Source organism: Leptonotus elevatus, chromosome 14 (genome assembly GCF_054856555.1).
Source record: "Leptonotus elevatus isolate MCC_2025b chromosome 14, RoL_Lele_1.0, whole genome shotgun sequence".
Lineage (NCBI taxonomy): Eukaryota > Metazoa > Chordata > Actinopteri > Syngnathiformes > Syngnathidae > Leptonotus > Leptonotus elevatus.
Genome location: NC_141252.1, coordinates 20,536,405 through 20,558,690, shown reverse-complemented (window position 1 = coordinate 20,558,690; position 22,286 = coordinate 20,536,405). Strand labels below are relative to the sequence as shown.

The following is a 22,286-nucleotide window of genomic DNA, read 5'->3' as shown; positions in this document are numbered from 1 at the left end:
GCTCTGGGTTCAGGTAACAACCAATCAGAGGTCAGCTTGCGAACATCACGTGACCAAATTCAGAAAACAGGTGAGCCATAATCAGTGCCAGACTGGGACACATTTTTTAAGCCCTGGAGTTTCAGGACTCAGACTAGCCCACTTTAGTTCATGTTTTAATGTGACTGTAATGACAAGTTTGCTCCATATGATTTATTTGGTTATTACTAACACATCCATGAGATTCATTTTTCTAAAATAATTTCCAGTTTAAAACATTTTGTAGTAACTTTATTTGTACGTACGTTGCCGTTAGTCAGGTTTCCATCCAATTGTTTAGAATTTCTTAAGCGAATTTACTAAAAATGCGCAAAACGGACATGCGACTTATGCCTGTTTCCATCTGTTCTTCTTTTGCGAATATTGAGAGGGGACTCCACTGCTGTAGGTGGTGGTATACACCATAGAGATGGGGTCCACCTGTAATTTAAAAGAAGAAGACCAGGAAACGACTGCGCCGTGCGATGACGTCGTATGAGTTTGCTTTTGTAATTCTTGATAAACCGTAGCTTTTCTTTGCTGTTTTCCATCTAAAATTGCATTAATATTTGCTTCTCTAATTAATTAAAAAAATATTCTGTTTCGTCGTCCCCCCAAACATACCCTACTTTATCGTCCGACATTGCTTTGGGACTACAAACGTACGTGTGACGTAATATCCGGTCAAAATGTGCGACATGTATCCGGTCTCGTCAGCATTTATTCACAAAACCTGTTTCCACAGCCACAATTCGCATTTTCCTTTGTTTGATACGCTTCAAAATTCACCCCATCCAAGCGCAAACATTTTTTTGCAAACTTGGGGCCCTTTTTCAAATTTCTAGCGTTTCTATTCAGTTTTTATTTTTTCATTTCTTGAAAATTTGAATAAAAATGGGTTGATGGAAACCCACCTAGTGTGACTAATTTTAAAGTCCTTGAGCAAGATACTGAACCCCGAGTTGCACCTGATGCTGTTTCATCAGTAGTCAAAATGTAAAGTGCTTTGAAGGCCTTGTAAGGAGGAAAAATGCTATATAAGTGAAGTACCATTTACCACAGTACAGTATATTTCGACTTACATTTTTAACACTGACACTAGTGCAACAGAGTTAAGTGTAGTTTGGCAGAATTAAAGAGAACAAACTCACACACACGCACACACCCAATTCAAACCTAAAACCAAGGCTTTACCCTCAAAAAGAGGTCTGAACTTGTGGGGACCACCAAAATGTCCCCACAATTTCAAGTCGGTCCCCACAATAGTAGTTAAACCTAGAAAAACACGCATGTATGGGCCCCCACAATGTAGCAAAGACAAAAGCACACACACATACTCGCACAAACGATGATGATATGTTGTCTCGGGAAGGCTGCCAAATGAATAATACTGAGCTCTCAAAAGAAGGGGGGAAAAGAAAAACGTAACCTCGTGGAATCCCTGTTTACTGGTTCTAAAAACGTTTAAAAACACCTGCTGTGGTCTGTCCATTAGAACATCCTTATCTATATGATAAAAGTTGGGTGTATCTGAATCAATTGTATATCGTCGTGTTGTAGTATGTATACTTTAAAAAGAGTGTTTTGCATTTATTTCGTAATGGCAAAGTTCATGGCTAAGGCCTCGTTTGCAAGAAAATTCCACGTGAGCTGTAATCGTCTCAAGCAGAACCCTGCTGCCCATGTTACGCACAGACTGCTTCCCGTTACTTGGCAACAAAAGGAACAGTGGTATGTAATAATCCTCTCTGCCTCATCCTTGTACATGGACCTCCCACCTATTGCAATACAACAAGCAGACAAGAAGACCAACATTGTGAAATTTAGGGAACTCTTCAGAATTTTATTTAAAAATTATTTTGTTGTTACTTGCCTTTACTTTTTGAGTGGCATTTGCTAGAATGGGAATTGACACTGAACTCAACGTTTCAAGTGACGATATACCTTATGGAGGAAAAAGTTCATTTTCTCAACTTGAACACAACATAGTGGCTGCATATCTTATAACAGCAGGTAAGCAAGAACAAACTGTTTACTTTAGAAATTGGCTGAGTACTTTTGTAAGGAAGCGTATTGCATTAACTTGGAGGAAAAAAACTACTTTTTCTGACTCTTTTTTGGGGGTGGTGGGTGGGGGAGCTGTGTTTTTTTTGTGTATTAAAAAAAAAGTTCTGGTTAACGTTACTTTTTTCAGTTAAAAAAAAATTTGAAATCAGAAAAACAGGGGAAAGTATTCAAAAAAACAGGAGAAAACATTACTCCGAAAAACGGGGGGAAATTTATTCAAAAAACTGAAAAATATTGCTCAGAAAAACAAAAGCTGGTGCTGTGTTTTTCTGAGTATTTTTTAAATATTTTTTTTACCTTTGAACTCCAAGTGACTTGCTGCAGAAACGTTAAGACTTTCCAGCATACCTCTAACGTACCCTCAACTATATCACTTGGAGCTCAGAGGTTAAAAATAAATCAATCAATCAAATACCCAGAAAAACAGAAACTGGTGCTCTGTTTTTCAGAAGAATTTTTTCAGTTTTAAAAAAATATTCTTTCCCCCTGTTTTTCGGAATATTTTTTTTACTAAGTGATTTCCTCCGTTTTTATGAATATTTTTATAACAGAAAACAATTGGTAGAAAAACAGAAAAAAATATGTTCAGAGAAACAGAAAATTAAATACAAAAAATACACAACGACAAAATCAATACTCCCCAGAAAAATAGTTTTAAGTTTTAAGTTATTGCATTACGCTTCCGTACTTTTTGTGTAATTTGGGTATGTTCTTCATACTGTTAGTACATTTTTTATAAATGTAAATAATAATAATAATAATATAATAATAACAATAATAATAATAATAATAATAATAATAATACATTTTAATATTTTTTTAATATTTTAATTTTTTTTTGTTCAGTGATAATAATGTGATTCATTTTTGAATAATAATTAGATTTGAGCAAAAACTTGTCAATTCAGCTTTCTTTTTTCACTCGTGTTTGAGATTTTTGCTTTACAACACTGAGGTTGTCGGTTTCATTCTCAGGCCATTGTGACTGTGTCAAAGTATCCTTGAGCAAGATACTCAACCCCCACTTGCTCCTGATGCTGCGTCATCAGTAGGTGAATGAGTAGTCAAAATGTAAAGTACTTTGAGGGCCTTGTAGATGGAGAAGTGCTATATTCAGTAAATGAAGTACCATTCGCCAAGTAAAGGAAAATCTGTTCAATAATACTACAGTACTACAGTTTGTTGAATATATACTTAAATATACATTTAAAATGATAATTCCATGGTAATTTGTCTCCTGAATTCCCATAACAGAATTCCACTGACACCATTTTCTGATACAGCAACGTGTAAGTGAATGTTACCTGTTTATGTTCGCTTAAAAATAATGGAATACACAAAATTGGCGGTACACCTCGGTTAACGATTTTTTTTTTTTTAAATAAATAAACTAAAAAATATTTTTAAAAAACCCACACTGATAAACATTGAATACCATGCAATGTCTTATTTCGCTGAGCTGATCAATGACATCATTGATTGATCAGGCAAATTAGGACATTACAGCCAATCACCTATTTTGCATAACAGTGCAAAATATCGGCCGATCATGATCCAGGCGAATAGATTGGTGTAAAGTCTACTAATAATATAAATAATTGATTGAAAAATTATGACACCCTTAATTATTGTTCAAAATGTCTATTTTGTTTTTTCTCTAGCTTTTACATTTTTTGACCAAATCAAACAGTTCCAACTTTAAACTATTCAGCTCATCAATTTTTTTCAAAATAAATTCCAATCATTATTTTTTCTCCTCTAATGTCAATTTTTTTTTTAAACTGATTAAACCATTCCAATTTTAAACTGTTCACCTTATCACTACCGCAATTATTTTCTTCAAAATTTCCTAATAAATGCAAAAAACGAAAAATCCTATATTTTTTCTCATTTTTGGGGTGCCGATTCAAACTATTCCAACTTAATCTATGGAGTTTATACATACCGCAATTATTTTTCAAAATTTCAAAATAAACAACCCAATCCAACTTAAAACTATTCAGCTCATCCCTCTTGCAACCCCCCCCACCCTCAATTATTATTATTATTTTTAAATAAAAGCAAAAGATTAAGATTTTTTTCTCCTCTAATTTCTACATTTTTTGTGCTGATTCATACCATTCCAACGTCAACTGTTGAGCTTTTTCCTACTGCATTTATTTTTCAAAATTTCTAAATAAAACACCAAAATTATTAGTTTTTGCTCTTCTAATTTCTAATTCTTTTTTTGGACTGATTCAAACTGTTCCGGGATATTTGACTTGTTGAACCATTTTCAGCAGTAAAAAGTTAATATTTTGTCCAGAATTAATGTGATAACTTCATTCTTTTTCATGTACAATAATACCTTTAAAAACACATTTTTCCACTTCCTGTCAACAGAAGATGACATCACCTGTGCTTAGGAAATAGGTAACAACCAGTCACGGCTCACCTGTTTTCTGGGTTTGGTCAGCAAACTGAGCTATGATTGGTCGTTGTTTTTTTATTATTATTGTTTTTTGTTTTAGTTTTAGGTTTTTTTGGGGAGGGGGGATACTTAAAAAAAAATGTTATTTTAACTTTTTTTTTTTTAAAGGATCTTTGTGCAGTTTGTCACTTTTTTACTCGCGACTGCCACCTCTGGCCCAAAGCGTAACTGCAGTGTCAGGCTCGTTCATGGTGTGCATGCAAGTATGTGCACGATCTTAAAGCGACAGTCACAGTTGACAAACGAAGACATGACTTCAAATGAGGTAAGAAAAACTCTGCCCCTCCCCAAAGAAACTGCGATGTGTGCGGGTCCACACTCTACTTTAAAGGGAAGATAAAAACTGTAAAATAGTCAGGGCTCTACGTACTCATCTGGGCATTGGTAGAGCATGCATGATGTAGAAAAAGCTTTAATATTACCTTTTTAAACTGCACAATGCACCTTTAATACTTTTTATTTTTATTCAACAAACAACATACATCAAACAATGCACAAACAAAACCAAGCAGTCAATTTACAATTCAAACAAATTTACAACTCTGTCAGGGAGGCAATCATGAAGCCATTATTGGTTGTTACCTTTTTCCTCAGCACACATCTACAGTCGACAGCAAGCGGCAAACTTAGTTTTTAAAGGTATTAATTGTTCATAAAAAATAATGGAGTTATCACATTAATTACAGACAAAATATTATCTTCTTACTCTTAAAAATGGCTCAATGAGTCAAGTATCCATTTAAACTGTTCATCTTATCCCTACCACAAGTCATTCCAACATTTACATATTCCAAAAATTCACGCCTTGACTGTTCTTCCAATTCCAAACATTACCAGTGTTCCCATAATATAAAAAAATGTAACCCAATGTGACATTCAACAATCTGCTCCCATTCAAAATTCAAAATGTTCAGCTAGTTCACTTCACTTTGGAATACATTTTCAACATTCCCACAATTGCCGCACAGCAAAAATCCCACATTCACCAACATATTGCTCATTTTTCTCCAATAAAATTACCAACCTGTGTTCCTTCAACATTATTCGCTTCTCCTTTTCTCGAGTAATTCTCACCATTCCAGTTTCAACATGTCATTAACACACACACGCGAGTCAATGTGATATATTACACTTGCACAAAAAAATTCCACAATTCACACAATTCTAGGTTTTTAAACCGAACATTCCCCATTAATTTCCATTGAGACTTTGGGAACAATTAGTTCCCATAATAAATTCAAAATGCTTATTCAGTTCTCCTCTGGAACGATTTTCAACATTTCCACAAACAATAGCTACATCTTCGCATACACATTTACAACAACAAAAATAGGACCATAAATAAAAGTGATTCAAGTGTCGTGAGGTAAAGTCCAAAACAAAATGGTTTTATTAATTAAACAAAAACAATGTGATGCACAACGTGCCAATAGGAAACAAAAAAAGTCCTAAAACGATGCAAACTCAAGTCGCAAGACATGGGAGAAACGACAATGGACCGACACAGACTGGACAAACACAACCGACTAAATACACCAACACTAATGAGACACACATGGGGAACACAATAGGCTGATGGCACCGATTGGTCATAAACACTGAAGGGAAGAAACACAGGAGGACGTGATCAGACATAATGAGATAAGGGGAGAAATCAGGAACACATGACAAAAAACAACCACAGACAAAAAAAACAACAACAACAAACACACCCATAATAAACTAAATCCAACCCCTACAAAACCGAAACATAAAATACCCTCCAAAACAAAATAGTTTTATTAATTGAACAAAAACAATGTGGTGCACAACGTGCCGACAGGAAACAACAAAAACAATAAAGTCCTAAATCGAAGCAAACTCAAGTAGCATGACGAGGAACTGGCAAGACATGGTAGAAACTTGGAAACGACAATGGACCAACACAGACTGGACAAACACAACAGACTAAATACACCAACACTAATGATACACACTTGGGGAACACCGATTGGCCAGACACACTGTGAAGGGAAGAAACACACAGGTGGACGTGATCAGACATAATGAGACAAGGGGAGAAAGCAGGAACACATGATAAACACCAACCACAGACACTAAAAACAACAAACACACCCATAATAAACAAAATCCAACCCCTTCAAAACCAAAACATAACATCTTGTCCCTATTTTTCAGATGAAATGATAGTAATATATGGTTCTCAAAATTGTTCAAAGTCTCTTTAATTACCATTGCCAATATACGTCATCAGTCTTTCCAGTCCAACACTCCGACAGTTCCTTTCTCCATTGTTTCAAAGAAGGCGCTTCTATATTCTTCCAGTTAAAGGCAATAGTTCTTCCTGCATGCAACAGTCCAAAATCCAACACTTTCACCTCCTTCTTAGCACATATAAAGTGCTTAGGATAAATCCCTAGCATACAAAGCTTAGGGCACAATGGTATTTTGGTTTTAAATATTTCTGACATAGCATTAATTACATTATTCCAGAATTGTTTTATCTTTAAACAGTCCCACATACAGTGAACAAGAGTTAATTTATATTCTTGGCACTTAATACATGTATCAGGGATATTGCCTGACATAATATTAAGTTTTTCAGGGGTCATATAAACTCTTGTTAACCACTTGTATTGCAATAATTTTAATCTTGTCTTCGATGTTTGCGTTTGCGCTTTCAAGCAAGCCCTATTCAAATCCGATTCCTCTATGTCATCATGCAAATCTCTTCTCCATGCATCAAGTTTATCTATGGCAGAGTCCTTGGAGTTTGTCATAATCAGATTATAAAATTTGGGCCTTTCACTTCCTGTGCTCCCACTTCTCAATTGATGTTAATGTCAGTAAATGATTAATTCACTTAAACATTGATGATAAAAAATTCCTAACTTGCAGATAGTTATGAAAATATTTTTGAGGAATTTGATATTTTTCAGATAAATCATTGAATGAGAGCAATTCTCCATTATTGTACAGATCTTTAATTGCATGGATACCTTTCGTTTTCCACAATTTAAATCCTCCATCCTCTGTGCCAGGTATAAACCGATCATTAAGCCATAAGGAGTAAATAAACTGAGACTCATTCAAGGCAGTACACACATGTGCATGTGTTGTGTGCCATATAATAATAGTATTCCTCAGGAAGGGATTTTTAGTTTGTTTCTTCAATTTCTGCAAACGCATAGAATAAAGATAATTGCATATTGGCAATTCTGAAATAGACTGTTTAATATTAACCCAAGATGGTGGTGTTTTTTTCCTGTCAAAGTAATGAGAAGTAGATACCAGCTGTGCTGCCATGTACTACCACTTTAAATTTGGGATTTAGAGACTGACAAGGCGTGGCAGATTTAGGACTCAGGCGCAGAGATAGGATTTTGCCGCCAAGGCAGATATTTATTAAACATAAAACTCCTCGTTTAGAGGGAAAAACAAAGGCTATAAAATGTTAAACTAAAGGCGCTCCAAAATGGAGGATGTCTAATCTAAAAACACAACAAAATCACTCCTAAACTAAAACTATACTGTGGCTATACAAAGTTACAAACAAAAGTTCACACAGAAGACAGGACAACAAGGCTGAGGACTATAACTGTGACTGGCTAGAGTGACTCTGACAAAAACACTTTGGCACAAGACAAGACGCCGACCATTTAACACATGAGAGAAATGGGAAACAGGTGGACACAATCAGGAATCAGGCTTGACACTGACACCACATGAGGAAGGGCAAGTGACCTGAAAAAAAAGGAGAGTCAGAATTTTCAAGATAAAACAGGAAATGACAAGACAGTAAAAGCCCAGACGAGACAACCTCACCGCAGTGTGACAGAGACCGCCTCTTTCATAAGGTATGTATAATTATTTAAGACGTAATCTTGCTTTTCTATTTTTGCAGATGAACTGTCTAAATACCTTATTTAAGTTATCAAAAAAGGAAGATGATGAAGGTAAAAGAAGTGTCTGAAAATAATACAGACATTTTGGTAAAATTATTCACTCTCCGTCATGGAAATAGGTAAGTTAGAACATCGGTTCAGCAATTCTGTGACCTCTTCTACCAGGGGTTATAGTTTGCAGGAACTATTTTGTTTATATCAGGAGTAATTTTAACTCTTAAATATTATATATATATAAAATAATAATAATAAATAAATATATAAATTGAAATTAGTGTTCAAAGTTAAATTCTGTCTGTCTTGTTAATTCACAAACATACGCACTGATTTTGTATTATTCATTTTAAAACCTGATAATTCGCCAAATTCCTCAATAAGATTCATCAAATTAGGAAGGGTGTTGTTAAGATCAGTCAAAAACAAAATTATATCGTCTGCAAACAGTGAAATAAGATGTTTTTCTGCTCCAATATTGACACCAGAAATTCCTTATTGGGTTCTAACCATCACTGCCAATGGTTCCAAAGCTAGTGTAAACAGCAATGGTGACAGGGGACATCCCTGCCTAGTTGAACGTTGTTAGACAAAGGGTTCCGAAATATTATTATTGGTGAGAATTTGTGCAGTAGGATTCGTGTACAACAATGTAATCCACTGAACAATATTTTCTCCAAATCCATACTTTAGAAGGAGTTTTAAAAGATAATTCCATTCTATTCTGTCAAAGGCTTGACATGCATCCACTGCCAGCATTGCCGTATTTTTTGTGTTGTCTCTCATATAATATGTTTAAGACTCGTCTGATATTGTGATAACCTTGTCTTCATTTAATAAAGCCTTGCTGGTCATCACCTAACAAACTCGGCATATATATTTTTTAGCCTTTTCGCAAGGGCCTTACATAATATTTTTATGTCACATCCCAAAAGACTAATACCCCTGTACGAAGAGCACTCTGTTGGTGGTTTATTGGGCTTCAGAATAAGAGTAATTGCAGCTAATCTTAATGTCTTAGCGAGGATCCCCATCTCAAACGATTCATTAAACATATCCAACAATGGTTGTATCAATTTTTGTTTAAACTTTTAATAGAACTCGACTGAAATTCCGTTAATTCCTGGTGACTTGCCACTATTCATACTATCTATAGCTTCTGATATTTTGTTGATTGTGAGTGGACTGTTAAGTCTCCTTTTGTTTTCCTCTGATAATGTTCGAAACTGTATCTATTCAAGAAATGCATTTGACATTTCTTCATTCCTAACTGTGTGTTTTTTGTTTCTCACCCTTTCCTCTGCAGGTATCATCAGTCTATTGAGCAACATTGTCGTTCTTCTAATGTTTGTAAAGTTTAAGGAGCTCCGCACTGCTACCAATTTTATTATCATCAACTTAGCCTTTACTGACATTGGGGTGGCAGGCATTGGTTACCCAATGTCTGCTGCTTCCGACATCCACGGGAGTTGGAAATTTGGCTACATTGGTTGTCAGGTGGGTGACATATATGAACTTTCAAGAGGACATATTGTAGATGCTGAACGTGTGAGTTCTGTGACATCTTCCATCCAATCCATTATTTGTTTAATGGTGTCCACTGAACCATTTAGTCATTTCTCAAACCTCGTGAGATGAATATTATTGAGAAAGTTTTAGCAAGCATTGTATAATTATTATTGTGTTATTTTACAAGTTGTCTAGCAGAGGTGGCAAATCCAGGTCCAGAAAGTAAAAACCCTGCCACAGTTTGGCTTTAGCCATTGATGCTAGCTAGCTAGCTAGCTAGCTAGCTCCCTAGCAGGTAAACGAGCATGTCAAGGCACGATCTGTGACGCACATGCGCAGAAGATCGGCCATCTTGAATCGTTAACTATGGCAACCACATAGGTCAAAACACGTTCACACGTCAAATGAAAAATACATTGCAAAAGGTACAGGACAGGTGCATGTTTGTTTATGTTAATTTTTTACATTTTAATCAAAACAGTTCTGTACCCAAGCATATCTTGAACGAATAGAAAATATTTTGCCACATAGCCTACTGTATTTATAGTTTACTGTGAGAGTTTGTTTTTATTGTCTTTAGAAAAATGTTTGGCCATTATCATAGTGTAACACGTTGTTTGCAAATGTTTATTTTTTTATTTACTTGCAATTGACATATTTGTTTTGTGAATTATTACTTTTGTAAGGCCCCAGAACAGAGCCCTGAGGTAAGATTTCTCCTGAGCAACTTTCACGCAAGCCATTCTACTGCTTTCGGAGATGTTAAAGACGGCATTTTGGCTAAAGGCAAGCAGTGGTTAACTGCTGTTTTTTTAAGATCAAGGAATGCAGCCCCCACTACCTCACCCTTGTCCAATGATTTTTTTATGTTTTCAACAAAATAGCAGTTTGCCATTTCAGTTGAGTATCCAGTTCTAAATCCAACTGCTGAGGGTGGAGGAGATGTTTGTTTTCCAAATAATTAACGAGTTGTGCAGCTATACTGCCTTTTCAATTATTTTAGATAGTACAGGTAAAATTGTTATCGGCTGGTAGTTGCACATGTATTCCTGGCCTCCTGATTTAAGAATTTGTATGATTACTGCTTTCTTCCAGTCATTAGGAAACTTGCATTTTCTTATAGATAAATTGACAAGGTAAGGCAATGGTTTTACTAACACTATACAGCAACGATTAAGCAAACAACAATTCGTGTTATAGATATCATTTGATTTGGAATTAGTCCGTTTTTTATGATCGGAGTGACTTCTAACTCATTTACGAAATTTAAGAAATCAGTAGAAGGCAGATGTGGTGATCTGCCTCCTGTTTCAATTTCCTCAAAATGTTTTGTTATTTCTTTCACAGACTGTATAATGTAAGTGTTACATTTATTTGCCATGGTGGCAGAACCATTAACACTTTTGCCATTTATGGTAAGTTCCCTAATTGTTTTTGACTTTGTTGATTTATTAGTCCAATTATTAAAGTGTTTCTATAAGGAATTACTGTTGCCTTTTGCATTACTTATGAGGTTAGTATAATACAAAGCTTCAGCTTTCCTGTGTTCCTGTATTACTTTGTTTCTTAGACTTTTGAATGATTGATGATCATTAATTAGATTTGACTGAAGAGACTTGATCAGAGCCAAATCTCGCTTCTTCATAAGTTTTCTTATATCTTTATTAAGCTAAGGCAAAGTATGTTCTTTTCCTTTACTCTTTATTTGAATTGTAAATTTGTCCGCTAGTGGTGTGATTACTGCATGCATTGCTTTGCAGCACCCCTCCACATCTTCAAGTGCCATAATTTGGTCCCAATTAAAACTTTTTAGTTTAGTTTACAGTCTAAATTTAGTTGAAAAGGGAACCAAAAAGTCTAAATTTGGTTGCCAGGACATCCCTAAATTATTAATTAATTGTAATTATTACAATCAAATAAAATATTAAATCTAATAAAATATTTAATCACAGTCATGACTGGATTTTCAATCAAGAATTAGACATTAAAAAAAAAGTACATTTATTGTCAACATTACTATAAATAACAAATAAATAATTTTATAACTTTTCCAAAAAATTGTCAAAAATACTAAATAAAAACTAAAGATGAACATATATTTTTAAAGAACATTATACAAACATTAAAACACTTAAAAATTGAAACTTCTGAAAATATAATTTAAGTAAATTGTTCTGTTAACGCAACACAAAACTGTTAGGGGACGGTGTGCCTTTCTGGGATTTCCGGCGAACACAGCTGCTGCACCTCTACCGCATCTGGCAAAAAGAAAGCAGATTGCCCTCAGCCTTAGCAGGCGCATCTCAATTTTCGTGCTGGGGCAAGTGAGTCAGCATGAAAAAGTTGGCTCGACGTTCCATGTTTGATATTCACTACTACTGCCTACTATCTACAAATTGCATTATCCAGGGTGACATCATCAAATCACCATAAAGGTTATATATGTATATAATATATATATATATATATATATATATATATATATATATATATATATATATAAAAAAATTTTTATTCTGACTGCTGTAGTAACTGGCAATGATAAGCAACTATCTACTAAAGCTCCAATATTTATTTTGGACAATTTGGGGGCATTTAAGGGACAAAAATGACCAACGTTCCAAAATATTCACAACAAATAAATAAAAACACATTTGCTCATTCTGATTGCTGTAGTAGCTTGCCATGGCAATCAATGAACTACTACAGCTCCAATATTTATCATATCTCATTATGGACAAGTCGGGGACATTCAAGGGACTAAAAGGACCACAAATGATCAAAAATATTCACCAAAAATCAACAAAAAACAATTTTCTCATTTTGATTGCTGTAGTAAATAGCATTTGTATGCAACTAACTACTACAGCTACAATATTTATCATATATTTCATTATGGACAATTTGAGGACATTTAAGGGACAAAAATGTTCCAAAATATTCACCAAAAATCAACAAAAACTAATTTTGTCATTTTGACTGCTGTAGGGGATAACAATGGGATGCAAATAACTACTACAGCTCCAATATTTATCATATCTTTAATTACGGACAATTTGAGGACATTTAAAGGACAAAAGGACCAAAAAAATGTTTTTTAAATTCACCAAAAATCTACATAAACACATTTTCTCCTTCTGGTTACTGTAGTAGCTAGAAATGGTCACCTGTTTTCTGGTTTTGGTCATTTGATGTTTGCAAGCTGAGCTTTTAGGCACTGTGATGCATTTTCAGTCGACAGCAAGTGGCAAAATGGCCACCCCCTGAGATGAATAAAAACTGGTAGATTATGTTGCTTAACTCATATTGCATAAGCACAATGTTAAACTGATTGCTGTCTTTCAGCTAGTGGAGCTGCATAAAACCAAAATTTGACTTGACTTCCCATTTGAAGGAAGAATACGGAAAGTATTCAAAGAAATCAGTCATTAACTGTAATTACAGATAACAGTTATAATTTTAAAAAGGAAATATTTCAAGACAAGGTTCAATGTACTTGGGCGAAAGGATTAGTTGAACTTGGCATGTAAACTGTTACCATTCCTCACACCAATCAGATGGAACCAGCTGTGGAGTCTGTGTCATGGAGGTAACAGACAAAGTAACGACGTTTTTTTGAAACAAAAAACAAAAAAGCATAGCATGTCTGAGAAAACAGTTGGCAGAGGAGATGCTAAATGCAACAGGTAATGTCCACACATACGGTTGCACATTCTAATTGATGTTAACAAAAGAAAATAGTTTTACTTAAATCAGTCACTTTATCAATTACATGTAAAATCTATTCTCAAAAGTCAGTATCTGTATGTTATTAACACTTTTTTTTTTCGAGACATCTGCTCTTACTGTGGACTGAAAGTTCCTCTTGGCTCCCAAGGCCAAAATACACATATTCTTCGAGTGAGTATCAACTATGAGTTACACTCTGTCAAGAAGGGAGTGGTTTGGTGGAGGACCCAGTCGCAGGGAGGAAAAATAGCCAGGCAAGGATGCAGTTGATGGAGCAAAAAAAAAGATTTTAATTTCTATAAAACAAAAGTGAGCTTCCAAATTTCCAGGGAAACCAAAACATGGGGAAAACAACAAGGTAAAATGGGCAGCATGAAAAAAAAAAAGGGGGGGGGGGGCAAGGCAAAAACAGGCAGCATCACATGGGGAAAAACAATGAACCGACACAGACAGAAGGGAGACAGCAGACTAAATACACAGACACTAACGACACAACAAGACACACCTGGGGCAAGACACAAGCGGATCACACGAGGAAGGGCAGGATCACACTTAAACAAGACCAAGGGAGACACACAAGGAATACGGAACCCAAAACATGACACACTCGAGTGCATGGGAAATGTAGAATTTAAATTGAATTGAGAAATGCAGATGATGGTACCATGCATGTTGTCTGGGAATGACAGATGACACTGTTCCATCAAAATGCACAATAAGGCTATGTGACATTTGCATATAGATACGTGTATTTACTGTATGTATATTTGTATAAATGATGTTCAGCAATTGTTAATATTTCTGAGATTGACATCTGAAATTCCCTGGTCTTGCCGTCTTGTCACTTGGGTCCATACCACTAATAGTATCCTTGGAGCTGTAGTACTTAGTTGCATACCATTGCTATCTACTACAGCAAACAGAATGACAACATGTGTTTTTGTTGATTTTTGGTCAATATTTTGGAACATTTTTGTCCCTTAAATGTTCTCAAATTGTCCATAATGAAAGATATGATAAATATTGGAGCTGTAGTAGTTAGTTGTGTTTTTGTTGATTTTTGGTGTATATATATATATTTTTTTCATTTATGGTCCTTTTAGTCCCTTAAATGTCCCCAACCTGTTCATAATGAAAAAAATGATAACTATTGGTGATGTAGTAGCAATAAGAATGACAAAATATGTTTTTTGTTGATTTTTGATGAATATTTTTTTTCATTTTTTTTTATAATTTAAGGTCCTTTCAATCCCTTAAATGTCCCAAACTTGTCCATAATGAAATATATAAATGTAGTAGTTAGTTGCATACCATTGCTATCTACTACAGCAATCAGAACAAGAAAGTGTGTTTTTGTTGATTTTTTGTGAATATTTTGGAACATTTTTGTCCCTTAAATTTCCTCAAATTGTCCATAATGAAAGATATGATAAATATTGGAGCTGTAGTAGTTGGTTGCATACCAATGCTATTGACTACAGCAATCAAAATGACAAAATGTGTTTTTGTTGATTTTTGGTGAATATTTTTGATAATTTATGGTCTTTTCAGTCCCCTGAATGTCCCCAACTTATCCATAATGAGAGATATGATAAATATTGGAGCTGTAGTAGTTCGTTGCTTGCCATGGCAAGCTACTACAGCAATCAGAATGAGAAAATGTGTTTTTGTTGATTTTTGGTGAATATATTTTGTTCCTTAAATGTCCCCAAATTGTCCAAAATTAGAGATATGATAAATATTGGAGCTGTCGTAGGTAGTTGCTTATCATTGCCAGTTACTACAGCAGTCAGAATAAAAAAAAATTATGGTGATTTGATGATACGTCACCCTGGAGAATGTCATTTGTAGACGGTCCCTAAGTTAGACCGTAGGAGTGGATATCAAACATTGAACGGCAAGCCAAATTTTTCTTGCTAAGTGAGCCCAGCGTGTTTGTGAACGCTGCGCCTTTTTCGCTGGTCGTAAAAAGTGCACCTGCCAGGCCAATCAGTGCATCGCCAATTTGCTGACAAAAAGTAGACTAATTTTAGATCGCCCAAAAGGAAGTCCTTTTTGAAGCGCACATCTTGCAATGTTTGTGCATTTGATGGAGGCGCAGGCAAACAGATCGGGCGCCGCGGGCAGACGAGTGAGGTTATATAGCTCATTCCAAATTTGACAACAGCGTGGGACATCAATCTGAATCATTGTAGAAATCAATCCATTGAACGGATCATCCTATAAATATTTTTAATACAGCACCTGACCAAGGTTCCATTCCCGATCTTGTGTGTGCGTGCGTGTGGGGGTGCGTGTGTGCGTGTGTGTGTGCTTGATGTGAAGTGATTCGAGGTAGAGGTTGGCAGGGGAGTGAATTTTCACTCCCGTCCCATGAAAGACTTCCAATGATAAAAATCGGAGGGAAAAATAGCATGAATGAATGAATGAATGAATAAATAAATAAATAAATAAAATTGTGGGTTGAGGAGGGGGTTCATTTAAAACACACACACTGCAGACTTACTGTAAAGCAGACTCATTGGAAATGTAATGGGGTCAAAAGTAAAATGTTCATCTTTAAGACGTATAGGATTAAAAGCTACTTTGTTAGTTACTTTAAATTCATTCAATTTAGATTTTTTTTTCATGTATCATTATTTTACGATCGCGCAGGCATATAAAGGTATTTTGTTTTAGTGTGGTTGCCGTAGTTAGCGATCCAAGATGGCCGATCTTCCGTGCATGTGTGTCACAGATCATGCAGGAGTCACAGGTCAGCAACTTGACAGAACATCATGGGAGCTAGCTAGGGAGCTAGCTAGCTAGCACTTGGGGCTTAAGCCAAACTGTGACAGGGTTTTGACTTTCTGGACCAGGATTTTCCACCTCTGTTGTCTCGTAATTTTCTTAAGGCTGCTCAATACAAGAAATTAAATTTCGAATCACTACTGCCTTGTGTGGCTGAAAACTGAAATTACACACTCCCTTTTTCATGTAAACAATGCGCGCATGACGTCACATCCGCAGACAGAGCGTGAGAAATTCAAAGCCGAATCCAGCCTTAAAACTATTGGCCAGAGGCTTGCAGGAGTACTCTTTGTCAACAGCTAAGGTGTTTAATCTGCAAACGAGAAGATGTTTGAGTCATAAATGGCCAAATAAAAAGGCCATTGTAAATATATTTTTGGGCAAATTTCCACATTGAGCAGCTTTACGACTTATGAATTGCCTGAGGGCATTTTATTTATTTATTTATTACTTTTATTTCCACTCTCCTTGTTCCACCGTGATTAGCTAATTGATACTAGTTTAAAGTGAAACTCAGCTATAAGGACATAATCTTAGACTGATAAAATTGTTTTTGTTTCTAGATTTATGCAGCTCTCAACATCTTCTTTGGCATGGCGAGCATCGGCCTGTTGACTGTGGTGGCCATAGACCGTCATCTCACAATTTGCAGGCCTGACATAGGTATCCAATCATATTGTACTATACATTTCCAGTATGTACAGTGAACAACAATCTTTTCTACAAAGACACAAGAATCTTTGAAATCCTTGCGCATGTGTTTGTCTTTTGTCTCTTCAGGGCAGAAAATGACGGCACGTTCATACAATCTCCTTATTCTGGCAGCATGGCTTAATGCTTTGTTCTGGTCCACCATGCCTATAGTGGGCTGGGCTGGCTATGCCCCAGACCCAACTGGAGCTACATGCACCATTAACTGGCGGCAGAATGACGCGTGAGTTGAGGACTGCTTGAACTAAAAAATATTATTACTCCCTCCCAAAAGTACAACGGGTTAATACGGCCAAACATGTGCAGACAGGGCTGGACTGACCATCTGGCATACAGGGCAGATGCCCGTTGAGCCGGTCTCTTTTGGGGCCAATGCAGTGCTTTATAATTATTATTTTCCTCAATTTTACCCCAAGAGATTTGCCTACAATTTATACAATCCAATCCACTTTATATCTATAGCACATTTTATAAACAAGTGTTTCCGAAGTGGTGCACATTGAGATCCGCACACTACCATACACATCAAATCTATATATATATATAAAAAAAAAAAAACAGTCAATAAAATAGTAAAATACAATAAAAAAAAAACATGAAGAATTGATGAATAAATAAATAAATAAATAAATAAAGACTGTTGTAAGAAGAAGCGGGGATGCTTCACAGTTGTGAAAATGGCCTTGTCCCAACTTTTTTTTGATTTGTTGACACCATGGAATTTAAAATCAACATAGTTTTCCCTTAAAATGAAAAATGTTCTCACTTTAAACTTTTGACCTGTTCAGGGTGTACTGCCCGAAGCCAGCTGGGACAGGCTCCAGCACCCCCCGCGACCTTTGTGAGGACAAGTAGTTAAGAAAATGGATGGATATATATATATATGTGTGTGTATCTATCTATATATATATATATATCTATATATATATATATATAGATATATATATATATATATAGATAGATACACACACACACACACACCGTATTTTTCGCACTATAAGGCGCATCGGATTATAAGGCGCACCTCCAATGAATGGCCTATTTAAAAACTTTTTCCATATACAGGTAGTCCTCTAGTTACGAACATCCGAGTTACGAACATTCGCAGATACGAACAAAGGCTGACTGATGTCCATAAAAGCTGTATATATTAGCGTGGCTCAGGGAGTACATCGGCTGTCTCCCCAGCTGAAGGTCATGAGTTCGTTCCTCAACCCTTGAGTGACTTTTATTTTATTCCCAACTCTTTATTTTACTCTCTTCCAAGTGTAAATATTACTCTAAAACTGAGTCGATTTGCTCCTACTCCAAAATAGAGACAAATTTACTCTACAGAATTTACTGTGTATGTGTATGATAAGAGATGTTCGCAGGGGTTCTCAAATGGGGGTAAGTGAGATTTTAAAATATTTTAATTATGTAGTGTTCATGCAAAAAAAAAAAAGCTTGACACAGCAGTTTTCTTCCTGGAACCAACAACGACAAAAATCCAAAATGCAAAAACACTCTGTTGGTAATGTTCAGTCTTCTTTTTAATTATTAAATAGCAACTAAAAGATGATCGATACATATATTTCCCATCCATAAAGGCTTTGCACTTAGTGGGTAAAACAATATTTCACTTGGGGTGCATAATTGAAATAAGGTTGAGAACCACGACTGTAGTGCTCCAATATCTGAGCAAGGGGCAGCTTTTAGATAAATATAAGTGGTCCAAGTATGGATCCTTGCGGAACCCCACATGAGATCTTTGTTCGTTGAGACCCATGACTACCAATTGAGACAAAGTCATCTCTATTTTGCAAGTAAGATTTCAACATTCAAAGGACTTCATGTCAGAGTGACAGGCCTGTCCTGTCGTCATTCAAACCCAAAATCGCAGATTTCTGGTTTATCAATTTTATGCACTGTACTCTGATGATTTTATACAAGGATACACTTGGAAACAATTTACTTTAGTAAAATAAAAGCAGAAACTAACTCTCTTTTTTTTTTTTTCACAGATCCTTCATTTCTTACACTATGACGGTGATTGCCGTCAACTTTGTTGTCCCTCTGTCCATCATGTTTTACTGCTACTGCAATGTGTCGGTCACAGTAAACAGATACAAAGCAAGCAACTGCCTAGATAACATTAATATTGACTGGTCGGATCAGATGGATGTAACAAAGGTAGAAAAGGACTTCACTTCTTGCTTTCATCCAAATCTGCTGTGTGTAATGATTGTAATGACATTTATGTTAGCATGCAACTTTTGTGGACTTAATTTTATTGTACAATTCTCAGTAGCTGAATTATATAAATTTTAAATATTCATATTTGTCAGTTATGACTCCACAACATAATTTTTTTTTTTTACTGCCAATTCAGCGTTTAAATACCACTACAAATAAAGTCAATACTTGCAAACGTTTAAGTTATCTTATTTTGCTTTTGGCTTGCAGATGTCCATTGTGATGATCGCAATGTTCCTTGTGGCCTGGTCTCCATACTCCATGGTGTGTCTCTGGGCATCTTTTGGTGACCCCAGAACAATTCCTGCACCCATGGCTATCATCGCCCCTCTCTTTGCCAAGTCCTCCACCTTTTATAACCCCTGCATTTATGTAATTGCTAACAAAAAGTCAGTGTTTCTTCCCCCCCCCCCCCCCTCTATCTGCCTTATTTTTTGTTTTCAATAATGTACTACATGGGGGTTAACGTGACATTTTTCATGCAGATTCCGAAGAGCCATTATAGGGATGATCCGGTGTCAAACCAGACAAAGAATCACCATCAACACTCAGGTTCCCATGACAAGTTCTCAACAACATCTGGCCCAGTGAGATGACTGCTTCAGTTTCACAACATAGAGCTACAATTCAGGGCATGTACACATTAACATAAATGGCATAGAATAAATCACTATCAGTGTTTCTTAGCATTTAATCCATTCTTTAACAAGGGTCTAAGGGGTAGGACTAGATACGTTTTTAACTTCCTTCTTCGCCTTTTGAACATATAAACTCTTTTCTTTCTTCCTATTCTTGTTTTTCTTTTTACTTCAACTTATATTTGATACTTGTAATGTGTTTTGTGTTTTATTCATGTTTATATGTTCAATAAAAAAAAACATAAACATGTTTGCGGTTTAAATTAGAGAGCACATTTAATCCATTCTTTAACAATTGTGAAAGATTAGCATTCTCTAACTGACATTCAGTGTTTTGAAGTTAATGTTGTCATTAGTAAATGTCAGAAATTAAGTAAGGCCACAGATTTTGAAACAACTCATAGTGGGATATCAACACCAAAGTCCACACACCACCAAAGAAATGTAAAAATAGCATTGTAAAACCTTGAAACCGGTCTCATAACCACAGTTTGAAGGTTTTGGTATTGTCCTGAACTGGACTACCAAAAGTCTTGGTCTTGACTTAGACAGGCCGGACATGGGATTTTCCATTGAGGCTGGTCGGGGTAGAAAGGTGCAATAGTGGTAGAGTTCAGGGCAAAAGGCAATGGACAGCAATAGAGTAGAAAGATTGAATTTTCTTTTTGACTCGGAATAAGCTTCACAGGTATTCTGAAAAGGCTGGCATTGCTGGCTATTGACAAGAACAGGCTACTGTAAATTCTAGACTATTGAGCGCATCTGAATATAAGCCTCACCCACCAAATTCAAATTAATAAATGCATACTATCCCCATTCAGCTTCATCAATAGTTCACCATTGTACTGCATTATTCAATAGAGCCTAAATACGCAAAGTGCCATGAGCTTGAACAAGTCACTTAGCTCAATGGTTAGGAACATGTCTTTCACCACCTACAACAGTGGGCAAACTTGGTCCTCAAGGAGTCCTGCAGGTTTTTGAGGTTTCCCTCTTCCAACACAAGCTGATTCCAATCAACAGGATCATTATCAGGCTTATGCAGAGCTTGCTGATGAGCTGATCATATACCAGCTGTGTTGGAGAAGGGAAACATCCACAACTTGCAGGACTCCGGTCCTCAAGGACCGAGTTTGCCCACCACTGACCTAGAACGTGGTACAAATCCCAGTTGGACCAGACTTTAGTCCAAGTGCAATAATCATTGTCTAATTATTTAACATTCATTACATTTAGTGGAGAGCTGTCAAAGTTAAAGCGATAACTAATTAGTTAATCACAAACAATTATCACGTTAATCATGTATTAATACAGATTAATCACACTATTTATGTTGACAACAGATGATCCTTTAGCTTGACAGCGGATGGTTACATTAAAGGTAGCTATTGGGAAAACTGTACAATTATTTATCACATGAATAAGCACTTCACTATTTGCTGCAATGAAGAATTGCTTCTGCTTGCAATGAAGAATGCTTGCTCTGCTTCCGCACACATAGTCAGATTAGGACAGCCTATCTAAAATGACTCATGCAATGAAGAATTGCTTCTGCTTGCAATAAAGAATGCTTTGGTCTGCTTCTACATAGCATATTAAGGTAGTCGTATCTAACAGGTGATTAACAGGAGATGGCTCATGATGACTACAAGAACATCCAACCCAGCGGAATGAAAGGAGCCAGTCCGCTAAAGACACGCCTGTTGTCTGTTAAGAAATGATTGCAAACTTGACCACACATGTACTCAGCACGTACATGCACACACACATTGACAAACAAGTACACTGTGTTCCAACTATGCTTGTGCCCCCACCTCCCTGTATAGTTGAAACACCCATGTAACCAGGGACCGCCCTAAAGAAATAAAAAGAGAGGGCTCGACAGAGTGTGCTTCAGACCGGTAGGAGGTTGTAACTGAGGCACACCCTCTACCCGTTCTCCTCGCTAGCTTGTGAAAAGCTACAAGGTGTCTTCTCTCCTTCATTGTGTTGTGTTTTTTTTTATTATGAATGTCAGCTTATCATAATTTTTCACCAGGCTCAAATCAGGAATGCTCCTCGCTTTAACTTTGCTAGACAAGCAGCCACTACTAAGGTGGTCAAGACTTCCAACACACATAGACAAAAGGAAATCTCAGTCCACAAAACAGATGTCTCTACTACACAACACGACACTGGAGCTGAGAACACTGATCGTCAGTGCCCCATCCACAAAAAACC

General features: G+C 36.1%; 1 protein-coding gene across 5 annotated transcripts; it reads left to right on the top strand.

Annotated features, from left to right (window-relative positions):
• The first annotated feature begins 1,781 nt into the window (after positions 1–1,781).
• rrh (retinal pigment epithelium-derived rhodopsin homolog) lies at positions 1,782–21,960 on the top strand. 5 transcript variants are annotated; one of them, XM_086093926.1, is made up of 8 exons: positions 1,782–2,031; positions 9,761–9,951; positions 17,046–17,145; positions 17,263–17,416; positions 19,197–19,365; positions 19,639–19,800; positions 19,914–20,060; positions 21,684–21,960. In XM_086093926.1, the coding sequence occupies exons 1-7, from the start codon at positions 1,920–1,922 to the stop codon at positions 20,022–20,024; spliced, it is 999 nt and encodes a 332-aa protein (XP_085950052.1). In that variant the 5' UTR covers positions 1,782–1,919; the 3' UTR covers positions 20,025–20,060; positions 21,684–21,960. The 5 variants fall into 5 exon arrangements, with proteins under 5 accessions (XP_085950052.1, XP_085950049.1, XP_085950054.1 ...); XM_086093923.1 differs by having other exon boundaries at positions 19,639–19,817; XM_086093928.1 differs by having other exon boundaries at positions 19,639–19,692; positions 19,914–21,960.
• Positions 21,961–22,286: the final 326 nt, after the last annotated feature.